At 41.5% G+C, this 14,898-nt stretch overlaps 1 protein-coding gene across 1 annotated transcript in view; it reads right to left on the bottom strand.

Moving 5' to 3' along the window:
- DMRT1 (doublesex and mab-3 related transcription factor 1) overlaps positions 1-12,953 on the bottom strand; it is a 93,192-nt gene extending 80,239 nt beyond the window's left edge. Inside the window, exons 1-2 of the mRNA XM_011379106.2 lie at positions 12,612-12,953; positions 9,078-9,261 (exon numbers count right to left, since the gene is read on the bottom strand). Coding sequence (XP_011377408.1) covers positions 9,078-9,261; positions 12,612-12,953 — 526 coding nt within the window. The remainder of the gene's footprint in view (positions 1-9,077; positions 9,262-12,611) is intronic.
- Positions 12,954-14,898: the final 1,945 nt, after the last annotated feature.

The raw sequence follows: 14,898 nt of genomic DNA, 5'->3' as shown, positions 1-14,898 counted from the left end.
GCAGTCACACAACGAATTATTAGTTGAATGAGTGTAAAATAAAATTGAAAAACAGAAGGAAGAAAGGAAAGAAGGGAGGAAATCTTGCTCAAAGAGCAGACCTGCTAGCAAAGATGAACTCTATTCGGTTCAGCAAATATTGATTGGCGTTTGATGAATCCAATCTGCTTCCTGGAATTAATTCGTATTCTATATTTTAGATAAACCCCCAAACCTCTGGACCAGACTTGAAAAGGGTGGTGCAAAAACAGGGAGTAGTGTTACAAGTGCTGAAATCAATACTGAGTCCATCTATCGGTTTACATTGGATTGAACTGACATTGGATGGTAAAGCACTAAGAATTCTTACTGCCAATAAAAATCAGAAAATGTGCTATTACTATAATACTGAATCAATATCTTCTTTTGACAAGCCAGGTATTTATAATCTACTTTAAGAGTTTCTTATACATTTTTTCTGAAAAGCAGTGGTATGGCACAATAAGATTAGAATACAGATTGTGAACTCTGCCAACAGACATAACAGACGAGAGTAAACTGGGTTTTATATGTAATTTGGTTCAGCAACAGGGATCAATATTTATGTGAATTTTCTTAGGGGAGTCAAAAGGTTGTCACATTGAATTTTTTTATAAGCTGAAAAGTAAGACACCTTCACACTAAGACAGAAATGCAGATCTACACTTCTACACTTACACAGTGGCTTGTGACAATGGCAAAAAGAACCCTGACAAGTCAAGAACCAGTGAGACAGCAGCTAGAACCACGGGGGGCACACAGGCACACCTACTCTGCTCCTTTGGTTCACAGCGCAACATGGAACACTCCTAGGCTCAGAGTCCAGATCATCTGGCAGAGGTGTAGAATTTATAGTATCCTGCACAAGGTGTTAGCTGACATTCCCCTGTGCACCCTTCCCCGTAAACTTCAGTCCTTTGAGAAACTTCAGAGTCCTCATTATCTTAGAAGTACAGATTAGACCCTCGTATAAAACAAAGAGAGAAGTCAGCAATAAAGCAAAAAATTTAGGGGCTGGGAGAAGAAGAAAGAGGAAGGAAAGGATGCTGACAGAGATAAAAGGAATAATCTTATCTCATATGACTCTATAGGTGATTTCAAAGGCCAAGAAGCTTTGAAGAACGCTGGCCTAGCAAAAACAACAGATGGGTCAGAAAGGTGTCCACAAGACTCAAAGAGTAGGGACTGGCCGAGGGGGTGGTCGATGGATGGGACCACTGAAACAGCAGATAACCGGGAATCCACGGTTCAAGGAGCCCAGAGGGATACTGGGGAGCAGGCAAGTGAATACGATGACACAGATGAGCTTTTTGACATTCCAAAAGTTTCCCGCAAGTGCAAGGCTGTATCACACTATAGTAACACCTAGTGTGACCATCTATAAAAGTTCTCCAACGCTATGATCAATTGTTGGCAGTATATTCTAAGACTTTTTTTCTAAGAGTTTTGAATTGTCCTTTTCTCATTGTAACATGAAGGAAAGCTGTCCATTTTCACCAACTCTCAGGTTTTCTCTTTTGCTTTCCACAAAAATGATGGTGGTCTTCCATTTTTAGGAATCTGAAAATATAAATCATTCTTGCCAAATTTCTAAGGCAACAGAATCCCTCTTGCTCATTCTGAGAAAATGCTTTCAGAACCAAGGTCTGAAAGCTTAAGCTCTTCATACACTAAACAACATTTCTATTGGCCAATAATACAACAAAGAAAGCCCACCGCTAGGTCTCTCGATTTACTTCCTTAACACTGTTTATTTCACTACAAATAGACGGGATAGAGGTAAAAAAGGAAATTATTTTAAATGACTGAATATTAATATATTTCTAGTGATAATAAAATGCAAACCTACAGAACCCTCCATGATCTAAACTTCAGGTTTTCAAAAAGACTCTCATTGGGTTTTAAATCTGTAGTGTTTGCCAGAAGGAAGACATCTTATCCTTTAATTTTAAAAAACTTAAGTTTAAATTTCCTGGAATGCTCACACACTACTGGTGAGAATATAAAATAGTGAAGCTTCTTTGGAAAATATTCTGGCAGTTCCTCAAAAGGTTAAACATAGGGTTACCATATGACTCAGCGATTCTACTCCTCGGTGTATACGAAGAGAATAAATCATACAGTCATACAAAAACTGGTACAAGAATGTTCTAGAAGCATTACTCGTAACAGGCAAAAAGTATAAGCAACCCAAATGTCCACTGGCTGATAAACAAAAAAGCAAAATATGATAACTCCATATAATGGAATACTGTTTAGTAAAAAAAAAGAAATAATAAATACATGCTACGATATAGATAAATCTTGCAAACACCAGGTTAAGTGAAAGAAGCCAGACACAAAAGGTCACGTATCATACGATTCCATTTACATGATATGTCTAGAACAGAAAAATCTATAGAGAAGGAAAATATATTGGTGATTGCCTAGAGCTGATGTTGGGAATAAATGGGGAGCGACCGTTATGCGTATCGAGTTTCTTTTAGGAGATGAAAATGGTCCACAATTAAATTCTGGTGATAGCTGCATAACTCTGAATTTACTAAAAAACAATGAATTGTACACTTTAAATAGAAGACTTATACAGCATATGAATTATACCTTAAGCTGTTATGTTTTAATGTTTAGCCATTTTAAAATCTACAATTAAAAAATATCACAAAACAAAAATGCACACTGAAGATCAATGATGTTTTCAAAATTTCCATTTTAGTCAAAGGTGGACTAACAGGCTGCCTCCTATGTACTTTCGTGTTGTAACTGCTTTAGGGAAATACTGTCTATGTCGAATTTCTATCGGGCCAATTAATTGCTATATTTGACAGGCAAGCAGAGACTGCCCTTGAAATAAATAAAATCGAGGCACTATTTAAAACAACAGGCTATCACAATGATCAGTACCATTAATCTTAAGTGTTTTCTTTCACTCAAGCTTCCGAATGCTGTGTCAGTTTAAGGAGTTTTGTTTTGTTAGACATCTGGAAATTTATTTGACTCTGAAAGTAAAACTGGGGAATGCTTTTATCTAAAGGACTTTTTAAACTAGATATCTACATTTCCTATTCCACTTGAAATTGAAAGCTCTGTCTAGAATCAAATGTAGCTCATCTCATATTAGTGGCCAGAATTCTTCAAAAATAAACTTAAACCAATTGGGATAAATAGTTTTGGTTGTGCATTTGTTTGAAGTGCTTCTTTCTGTACAATACTGGGAAACTGCAAAGATAAAAACTGAAATGTATTTTAAAATTAAATAGCTCCATATAGAATTTTGAAGACCGTGAAGTTACTGTGTGATACTATAATGGGACACATGTCATCATAAATTTGTCCAAATTCATAAAATATACAACACAAGCATGAATCCCAATGTAAACTATCAATTTTGGGTGATGATGATCTATCAGTATTAAGTACCACTCTGGTGGCAGTGTTGATAATGGGATAGGCTATGCACATGGGGGAACAGGGGATATATGGGAAATCTCTGTACTTCCCTCTCAATTTTGCTATGAACCTATAACCGTTCTAAAGAATAGTATGTGTATTTTTTTTTAATTTAACTAACTCAATAACCTGGCCACACAGGTTAGTTCATCGGCCACATTCTTACTGGTAAAAACTCCATGGGGACATTATTCCATTTTCAAACTACATTTTATGTTTGAAAAGTATTTAAGCACTTAGAAGATAAAAAATGAAAAGTGTTCCCCTAATGACACGTGTTCTCTCTCTCTTCCCTTCCCCCTCCCTTTCCCTTTCTCTCTCTTTCTCTCTTCCTCTCTATTTGAAAGTGGAATTACTGCTAAATAAGAGAAGCAAAGCAGGAGGTCCCGCCATTATCAGACACAGACCTGACTGACTCTTCCAGCAGGGGAAAGGTGAATGAAAGCTGGCCACAGGAGGCTGGGCTGCCAGGGAAGGCCTGAGACGGTAGGAGGTGGTTTGATGTGGGGGAGTGTGAAAGTGAGTGTGTGTAGAAGTCCAGGGTGCTCCAGAAAGGGAGGGCCCTAAGGGAGATAACATTCAGGTCCTTACTTACAAAGGACACATATGCAGAACCGAATTATCTACAATTCAACCCTTCATCTGACAGCTCTGTGCAGAAAAACAGAGGCAAAGAACTAGACCTTAGTGTAAATGGGTAAAACAGCATTCTACTGGCCACACAGGTCGAAAAAAAAGCAGAATATAAAACAAAGAGGAGCCTAAATTTCAAAAAGGATGCCTATGAGATTTTTTTCAGTCAATCGATAAGTTTTGAAATAAAAAAATATATAAAATGCTAAAATTAAAAATGTAAAACCACAGAAATAATACTGAAGTTACTATTAATTTGTAGTCATAGAGAAACCAAAATGCTCACCTTTTCTCCTGAGTGCCCCAAAAATACCTGGAAAGAAACTATTTGCTAGTCAGTAGTATACCTGCTAACATCTGATCCTGTTAGTATAAGAAACAGTAATGAACAGGGCATTTCTTCAAAAGGCTATTTCTTCCACAATAATACCCACTACCGCAGATGAAAATAACAAAAACCTTCTATATCCATAATTCAAAGAACCTTTAGTCAGTGTTTTGGTTGATCTCAGCCAATCTTTGGCTAAGGATTATAGAGACTTTCTTCTAAGGTCTTTATCCTACTCTGAGGAGTCAGTTTTTCAACAAATGGAACAACAGCTTGGTAAATCCAATTGCCTTCAGTGTCCTTAGAATTTAGTCAATAATCTTGGCAATAATTCTTGGGCATTTCTCATACTCACTTTTGGAAGCCAAAAGGAGATAACTAAGAAACTTCAAGGACGTGAAAATCTACTGAATTTCAGTAAGCTCCTGCCCTGTAGACACTAAACATTAGGTATTAGAAAGAGATTAGCAACTTGTCCCCATGTGTGCCAGGTTGGTAGGTTTTACTATTCCATAACAACTCAATACCACTTCCATCTCTCACTAAATCATTTCAAATCCTATCCTTCCACATCTATATAATGGAATACTAGGCCATTAAAACATTCTAAGCTGTTTTCAATGAAAGAAAAAATTTCACAAGGGTGGGAACAATACATTCTCATTATGTTATATAAATAATATAGGACGCATACACGAAAATGATCAATAGACACGTAAGCTTGTACATGCAGCACGTAATCTTGGAATGACAAAGAGAAGAGGCCTGCAGATTAGTATTGGAAGAACAATTACCTTTCTCTGAATATGCTTTTGTACTCTAAAATTGAGTGCTCTTTACCTGCAGAAAGTTATATGTTATTTTAAATAAAACCTAATCTCTGGGAACTTAACATGAGCTACATATTTGTTAGCAGCAAGCTATCTAAGAAATTGGGCCCCATGCGCTGCATAAAACTTAAAGGATATTTCCCAGTCACTCAGTCGGTCAGTCTCTCTGGTTCTCTTTCCCCTACTTCCCTAACTCCTTCTTCTCTTTCTCTTTCTCGCTCTATGTGTTCACGTAGTTTAAGTCTACTGGCATTTGTTTTTCTCTTGCTCATACCCCAGGCCCAGTCCGAAAGTTATCAATCCCAACTCGGGAGCTTTGGTACAAGTACAGTGAGTAGAGATGATGTATCTGAGGCTCCTGCCCCATACAGATGTGCGGGCTAGGGGACAGCCCATCCTTCTTCGGTAGGGAGAGCTTCCAAAGCAATGCCTCCCTACCCACACCTGAGCACATGAGCACAACGCACTCTTGGCCTCCACATTCCCATCCCTTTGAATGTTGGTTCAAGACTTCAAAATGACTCCAAGGTCTATCAGCTTCAGAAGCAAAGAAGGAATCTGGTCACATTCTCCTTGACCCTGAACCTTCTATCTTGCTTTCCTGCTGCTTCTATTTGTAACTTTCCCTAATGCCACTCTGAAAATACGCTGGGAGAACTTCTTTGTCATTCTGAACTCCATCTAACCTGAGATCTTTCTCTAAAGCTCTGCTACCTTGGGGTGTACAATCAAATTCTGACATCCCTTCCAAGGTGGAATGCAGGACAGCAGGCTAGACAATGTTCAACTGTGGTCCCCCACAAAATGCCCAGCATTGACATTTTTCTATCATGGGCCTACCCCTGTATTTCTCTCATGAAGACCAGTAGCTGCAGCCTTCTATGCAAAGGAAGAATAGCAGAGACATTTGCTCCTAAATTTATTTGCCCATTAGCTCTGAATCCCTTCTGAAGATTAAACTGAAGCCTCTAATCATACTTGCTCATTTTCCAAGGAAACATGGCAACTGTTCCCACAGTCTCTCTTCACAGGCAGCTGAAATGGAAAATCCATGGACTTTGGAACCAGACAGGCCTAGACTGAATCCCAGCTCCACTCAGCTCTATTCTAGGGCAATTTCCTTAGCACTGGCTTCCTTATCTGTAAATGGGAATAATAATTCCTACTTCATAAGATGTTCGTGACCACCAAATAAGTTCCTCCCTTCTTTACTCTTCTGATACACCCAGTTTCCACCTCAGCCCTTCAGCTAAGTCCACATCAGCCCTGACCAGGTATGTATCATTTGGCAATTAACCTTGGACACAGCTTAAAATTCCAAAATGTGAAGATCACATTTCTGATGGATATACTCCTTCCTTTCTATAAAAAGTTTGGAAACTGTTATAAGTATGTATTATGAGCCGCCAAGCCAAAAGAAAATAATAACATTCCTTTTGTTAACTACAGAACCTATAGCCCCAGTAGACATACAGTGACAGACATAGAGACATACCTACCTGCAACGCAGAGATTATGGTTCCCCCTCTCACCTGCTTTCTTTAGTACCTGCTTACCTTCTCCTTCCTTATAAAAGTCAAGACTTATAGAATCTTCAAAACTCTCCAAGGTTCCCTCCCTACTTTTTTTTAATTTTTAATATTAAAAAATTTATTGGTATTAAAAACAATTTTTAAAATGACTAGTAGTCATTTAAGTTCATCTAGATTTAAGAACACATAGTAGAAATGGTTCATTATATAGTTTGGTACGAGATTATTGCTGAAATAATAGTTTTCTTTTTATTGTTTTAATTACTTTTTTTTGATCAGGTAAATCCTTTCTCTCCCTACTTTTTTTTAAGAGGGAGCAAAAGGCTCAGAGAACTTAAGTGATTTGTTCAAAGTTGCACAGCTAGTTAATGACAAGTAGATGAGCAATTTGAGCCCAATGGTTAAGCACAGCAAACTGAGTAGCTCATGAAAAGATTAGTTGAAGAGGCACCACACCACAAGGCTGTATTTCATAGAACCTTAGCAGGCTAAAAGACAGATATTCTGTGAATTTCAGCATATTATTAAATATGTAATATATGCATTTATTGCCAACAGCATTTCACAGATCTTTGTTTGGATTTCTTAGAGCATCTGCATTCTAGACCAGTGCTGTCAAATGGAACTTTGTGAGAAATGGAAATGCACACTATTCAACAAGCTACAGGTACCTACTGAGCATTTGGACTGTGGCTAGTGCAGCTGAGGAACTGAATGTTTTAAATTTACTTTATTTTTTACTGTGGTAAAATACACATAAAATTTACCAGCTTAACCATTTTTAAGTGTATAGTTCAGTAGTATTAAATAAATTTATAAAATACAACCATCACTATCATCCATCTCGTGAGCCTGAAATTCCATACCCATTAAACAGAAACTCCCTATTCTCCTCTCTCCCAGGCCCTGACAACCACCATTCCACTGTATGATTCTGGATACTCTAAGTCTTTAAGTGGAATCATACAGTCTTTGTTATTTTGTGACTGGGTTATTTCACATGGCATAATATCCTCAAGGTTCATCCATGTTGTAGCATGTGTCAGAATTTCCTTCTTTTTCAAGGTTGAATATTAATAATATTCCACTGTATGTATATAACACACTTTGCTTATCCATTCCTCTGTCAATGGACACTTGGGTTGCTTCCACATCGGACACTTGGGTTGCTTCCACATCTTAGCTATTAAGAATAATGCTGCTATGAACATGAGTATACAAATATCTCAAGACCCTGCTTTCAATTCTTCTGGGTATAGAACCAGAAGCAGAATTACTAGATCATATAGTCATTCGAGTTCCAATTTTTGAAGAACCACCCCACTGTTTTCCATAGCAGCCATACCATTTTACATTCTCATCAACGGAGCACAAAGGTTCCAACTTATCTGGGCTTTTTTTTTTTTTTTTTACAGTAACCACGCTGATAGTGTGAGATGGTATCTCATTTAGTTTTGATTTGCAGTTCCCTGAGGATCAGTGAAGGGTTAGCATCTTTTCATGTGCTTATTGGCCATCTGTTTATCTTCTTCAGATGAATGTTTTAATTTTATTTCAATATAATTAATTTAAATTTAAATAGCCACATGTGTCCAGGGGCTTCCATATTTGATAGTCCAACTCTAGACCACCATGATGCTTAGGGTAATTTGGAAACCCAGTGCAGTAAGCACAGTGAGCTCTGGAGGCAGATGGACTAATTCAGAACTTCTAGTTCTGCAAATTTAGCCAGTCACTTAAACTTCCTACACCTCAGTCTTCACAAGTATTAGATAGAATTAATACTTCCTTCTAAGAATTAAATGAAGTGAATTAGCATACATATAGCCCCTGGTATTACCTTAGCACACAGGAGAGAATTTAAGACACTGGGACATGCCTTCTCACTTCCCAGTGCCCACTGAAACTTGACACCTAGGATTTGGCCTTTTCAGACCAGGCCTTGACAAAGAAGTGACCTTTCAGTTCTAAAAAACCAGGATCTTTTAGATCCCACAAAGAGGACCCAAAAATGGAGGGGTGGATTGAAATAAAATATGGAATCTCATTCCTCTGACTAATAACAGGAAAGTGGAGGTGTCGAACTTCCAATTCTAGATATGTGGCCATCTTCTTTGTGAGGCAGCCAAACACAGACGTTCAGAAGGAGAACCAACCCATTAAGAAAACCGACTAAGCTCTGAATATGAAATGTAGCTCAGGATGATCCTGAGACTCTGCTTTTGTGGCCATGGCCCTTTTTCTTCCCCACACCCAGCCACAACGTGAACCTCGGGCCCTCCAGGTTACCTGAAGTTGCAGTGGTGGGGGTGCTGGGTGGCGGGGGCTGCGAGGAGCTGCTGCTCTCGATCATTAGGCAGGGGTTGCTGCCATTGTTCTCTCTCTTGACAAGCAATTCAGCAGCGCTGGGCAGTGGGATGGGGTGGCTGATCCCCAATTCCTCCTCCTGGGCCTGCTGCCTTCTCAGAGCCACCTATAAGCACAAGGCAGCAGGGTCATCCTCTAGCACACCAGAAGCATTACCTGTGCAGATTCATCAAAACCACTGAAGCCCCACCTACCCAACATTGTGATCCATTAGTGCCAGGGTAAGGTCTGAGAATCTCGTTTCTTTTTAAAGCTACCCAAGTACTAATGATGTGCAGCCAAAGCTGAGAAATGGTTTGGAGCCAGAGTGTCTAGCCCACAGCAGGTGCTCAAAAAAATGTTCATTAAACAAATGAGTATGGAGAGTAGCCTGAAATAAGGTTGGCTAGGAAGGATCAGGAAAAACGGTATCGTCAGCTAAGCAGAGGAATTCAATGTGAAGAGTAGAAGTCAGCACTGATAGATTAGGAAGGAAGGAAAATGGGATCGCTTATTCCTTTATGCCACAAATTTGTAAAAGGCCACTGTACGGGGAACAGTGACCAGCAAGATACAGTACAATTAGATCCCAAGGTACTCATTGTTTAAAAGGAGAAACAGAAGGCAGGCAAACATGCAATTCAAGACAGAATGTGGCAAACACCACAGGAGAGGTACGCAGCAATTTTACAGAAAAAATTCAGAGACAGAAATGGCTTTAAGTTTTAAGAAGCAGCCAGAGGTGGTATAGGAACAGGGCCTTGACTATTAGGAAGAGTAGGACTTGGACAGGTAAAGAAGGGGCAGAAAATGGGAACAAGGAGCAGAGAAGGCAGGGACTGCTTAGGACACCTCACAGGGTCCTGTTCTCGAGGGTGGAAAGAGTATGTGAACAAGCAATGGAGAAAAGGATGGAAGCTGTGTGCTGACAACTCTGGAGAAAGGAGAGGTTGGAGGTGAAGAGAAAGGGAGGACAGGTGTGATATTCCAGGCAGGAAGGAAGGAGATGGAAACGGGGGCTGGAAAGGACCTAACATACCTAAGAAACTCCTCATGGTCCTTTTTCAATTTATCTGCTCTTAAATTATATTGTTGAAGGTTGAAAAAAGAGGTATGAAGAAAATAAATTGTATTTTTGCTTACTACATGTAACAAAAAAACAACAAAAACAAAAAACAAACAAACAAAAAAAAAAACGAGACTTTCTGTTGAAATTGACTCTTGGTAATAAGGAAATGAGAAAGTACCTGTACCTCAGAGTCTCAAAGACAAGCCAAAAGTTGAAATCCAAAAGGTAATCCAGAAACACAACTACAATTTATGTTTTAGGAAAAATGTACTCCAAACTTAGAAAGCTGATTAATTTGCAAGTAATTTTACTCATTACAACAGGAGTCTTCAACTTAGAATAAAATCCTTAATCAATTAAGATAAAATAATTAAGCTGAAATCTTGAATTTTCTATGATTAACCAAGAAGTCTAGAAACAGAATATTAAGGATCTTATCCGAAATAATTAAATATCCACAAACCTGTGAAGTATGTCAATGCATATTTATACCTTGATTTACACAAATCCCATGCATGCATAAAACGCACAAAACACTCCAAAACTAAAGACATTTTTACAAAGACCTCGCAAGTGTTCTTAGGAAACGTTATTTAAACGGGGAAGGTGGAGCAATTGACAAAAAATGCAATTATTTTAGAGTCACAGCTAAGATCAATTTCAAACTATTTTAGAATGAGTAAAAAACAGCTGTTAATGGATTTGAAAGGTTTCATTTAGTACAGCACAAACCTTCTGCTGTGGAAAACACTGAAGTTTCGTATTATAAAAGTAATCCCAAGTTGCTTTGTTTTTAACATAACAGCCTTCTTCCAAGTTAGCGTTGCTACTAATAAAGCTTATTCAGAATTAATGGCCCTACTTGGATAAATAACTTTATTAATTTTGAGGAAAATTCCTCTCCCAAGCATACTTTCCACGCTATTTAACCCAATAACTTAATGTTTAGAATATTTTTCTACCTACAAATACCATTTAAATGTCCCTAAGGTTTTTTCAGTAAGCTCATTGTGATGCATTTTAATATTACACTCAATTTATTCTTTTTATCCACTATAGATTACGCTAAAAATCTATAGAGAAGGAACCAAGAAAAACCTACATTTTCTTAACTGCACTCACCATCTGTGAAGCCCAAATACATCTAGTTTAAAACACACCTTTAAAAACCAGATGGCTATAAAAAGTATAATATTGAAGTGTTTGTGCAATCCTCTTCAACACTCTTATCTAAATCATTTTCAACAGAGGAAATTTACACATTCCTAATCAAAAGTAGCACATCGTTGGAAAATATTTCTTGGGTATCTTTTCATTTTAAATTACTTGTCTTAAAAGAATGAAAACTTTTAGCTGGAGAGAATGTGTATTATTCTCTTCTAAAAATCCTCGTAGGATACCAACTACATTAACTATTTCCGTTAAGATGCTAAATTACTGTCCTGCTTTTGCCGCTTAAAAATTTTTTAAAAAACCACGAACGACAGACGAAACTTCAAATCCCTGCGTTTTCTTCACAGCGCATATTTTTAAAAAATTCTTAAGAGTGTTTTAAAAATACACTCAAAGTAAGTCGTACTTGAATAACATGAGTTGAGACCGCACATTTTAAAATGTTAATACAAATTCCGCAGCGCTCAAAATGGCTGAGGTGCTCGGCCTGGGTCCACGCGGGGCGAAAAGTGCGCCAAGGGCACAACGGGGACCACGCCACGCTGGTGTCCGTTACAGCGACTTTTCCAGAAAAACAGCTTCCCGACACGTTGTACGGGTAAGCAGCCCGGGCTCGGTTTTGCCCAAACGAGAAACCCGCGCCGGCACCCTCAAGCACCCTCCCTAATTGAAGCGCAACTCTGCTCCGGGGCGGAGTCAGGGATCCCGGAGGGGGCGAACCCCCCAACTCTTTGCTCAAAGAGCGAGGTCAGAGATCCCAGGGACCCCCAAAAGGGGCAAACCCAGCAACGCTGCTGGGTGCGGGGTCGAAGATCCCGAGAACCCTTCCCCCGCAGACCCAACCCCGCAACTCGCCGCCAGAGGCTGAGTTCCGGGCCCCCGGGGTCTCCCGAGCAGAGCGCCCCCGGCAACTCTGCAACCAAAGCGGGATCTGAGATTCTAGGGAGCTTGGAAATCCCCGAAGGGGCGAACCCTGCAGCTTTTCGCCGGAGGGCCGGGTCACGGATCCTTGAGACTCTGGAGCAGAGCAAACCCCGCAACGCCCAGCTCGGCCGGCGGGATCCGAGACAAGTCCCTCGGCGCGTGGCTGGGAGCCGCGGCCGAGCGTTCCGCGGACACCGCTAGCACCGCCGCCTCCCTCCCGAACCCAGGCCCCGCGTGGCTTGCCCAGGTCCGAGGGACTTTAATCCAAAGAGTTCGGGGCTGAACCCCGGTCCCTGGACGCCCGCTCTCACCTGCGCGGCCATCACGCGCTGTCTCTCGGCGATCAGGTTGCACTTCTTGCACTGGCAGTCACGCCACATGCAGAAGCGCTTGTGGCCCTTGAGCGGCGACGCGTAGCCGTGGTTCCTGCATCTCGCGCACTTGGGCAGCCTCGGGGACTTCTTGCTGGCGGCACCCACGCCCGACGCCCCTGAGCCCGAGCCGCCGCTGCTGCCGCCCCCGGTGCCCGCCGACCCAAGCAGCGCCCCGGCTGCTTTGCCGAAGCCCCCGGCCTTGCCCTGCGGCGGTGCCCCGGGGGCGTGCGGAGCCTCCGACGGCGCCGAGGGCTTGCTGAATGCGTCGTCGTTGGGCATGGTGCTCCAAAGAGAAGAGCAAGGACTCTGACCGCCTCTCGGGTCTGGAGACTGCTGCAAGGGAAGCGCCCAGCCGACGGCGAAGCTTCCCAGAAGAAGGCGCAGGAAACGTGTGCGCTGCTGCGGGAGGTGCAGCCAGAATGGCGAGGACGGACACACGCAACGCCCAGAGTAGTGGGGGGTTGTGCCCTTTTTTTTTCTTTTGGCGCGCGCGGCGCAGAACTTTTGGATACTTTTCAGAACATTCCCGGGGCTGCCTGGGCGGGAGCGGCGCGAGGGAGCGCGGCCACGCCCACCGCCCCCCAAGTCTAGCTACAGTGCTCCTGCCTCTTGCAAGCTTGCACTCGCTGCAAACACCGAGGGTATTGCTGCAAGGCTGCTGCAGAGAGGAAGCTGGGCTCCCCAGGTCAGGAATATAGTTGTGCATGTATTAGAGCGAGCTGCTTGGAGGAGGTGCAGACAACCCTGTGGGATCCTCTAGCTCCCTTCCCCCCAGCTATACCATTCTGCAAGTTCGGTAGGGCAGACACTGGCAAAAGCCAACTCGGAAAGTGATTTCTTTGTCCCTTAAGAGAATTAAGTATGAGGTCGAAGACCTGAAAAAAGAGAAGTCTGTGCACTTATGTCGGCAAAATTAGGCCTTCCTGTTCTCCAGTTACCCCTTCTTACACCTGTGTTCATTTGCTCACAAAATTCCTACCTGCTGGCATCTACCTTTCATATCTATAGCTCCAGCCCTTGTCGCTTCTCTCATTTCAGGTACATATAGCTTCTTTTGAGGTAGCTTCACTTAGGATCTGCAGCCACCTGAAACTCGGCCTTTAAAAAACCTCTGGGGGCAGGGGGAGTAAACAAATGTAGGCATTTATGAAAATTCATCCCACACTTAAGATCTGTGCATTTTGCTGTATGGATATAATTATACCTCCAAAAAACCCTCTATCATCTTACGCCCTCCGCCCCCGCCCCCACCCTCGCCCCCGCCCCACCCCCACCCCCATGTTTGTCTCCTCTCTGCAATTGCACAGCAAATCCATCCCTAAGGCCTGCTGATCATTTCTTTCTACACAGTCGCATTTATCGCCAGACGTTCTCACGTCGGAATCTCTGCAGTAGCTTCCAGCCAGTCTCTTTGTCTTCACATCAGCTGGCCTCTGCAGTGGCTTGGTATTGTTGTCCATGTGAAAAACAAAAGTTAAAGACCTAAGGCAGTGGCTCAAAGGCCTCATATAGTTACCATCTTGGAGCTGCAATTTGTTGGCCTTTTTACATACCTCTTCCCTCACTGCATTTCCCTAACCTTGCAATGGGCATTGCCCAGCCACGGGGCTGCCCTTATATATCTCCCCTAATGCACTCTTTGCTTTTTCCAAGTGTTAGTAGTGCTCAGGTTCCAAATTCTGGGCCCTAACCCTAGGGAAATAGGTCTCTAAATGATCTTGACACCACGTTTGGTTTTCTCATCCTCTCTTTCAACAGATTATCATATTCAGCACCCAGCTCTGAAATCTTCTAATTTACCTTTCACATCCCTGTCTCAAGCTCTTTCCCACCCTGGATTTTCTCCATTAGTGTTCTCTGTCTGAAAATTAGTTCCTAAAGAAGCTTCTAACTTTACACAATACCTCATATCCTACACATCAAAACAGCGAAGCTCCACTCCTGACAGAGGCCAGGGTGCCACCATTCATCTCTTTCTGGAACCTGTTAAATGATAACCTCTATTTTGTTCAGGAATATCCATAAATCTTCCATTAAAACACACATGCCAATTGCTGTTATCTACTATTTTTCTTTTTTCATATTTACATTTTAAAGTTACCATATGACCCAACAATTTCACTCCTAGATATCTACCCCCAGAGAAATGCAAACATTATGTCCACACACAGACGTGTACATAAATATCCATAGCAGCATTATTTATTTGAAACAACGCAAATGT

This window comes from Pteropus vampyrus, unplaced genomic scaffold, assembly GCF_000151845.1.
Source record: "Pteropus vampyrus isolate Shadow unplaced genomic scaffold, Pvam_2.0 Scaffold354, whole genome shotgun sequence".
Taxonomy (NCBI): Eukaryota; Metazoa; Chordata; class Mammalia; order Chiroptera; family Pteropodidae; genus Pteropus; species Pteropus vampyrus.
Note: the sequence above shows the minus strand (reverse complement) of the source record. Positions and strands in the feature narration are given on the sequence as shown.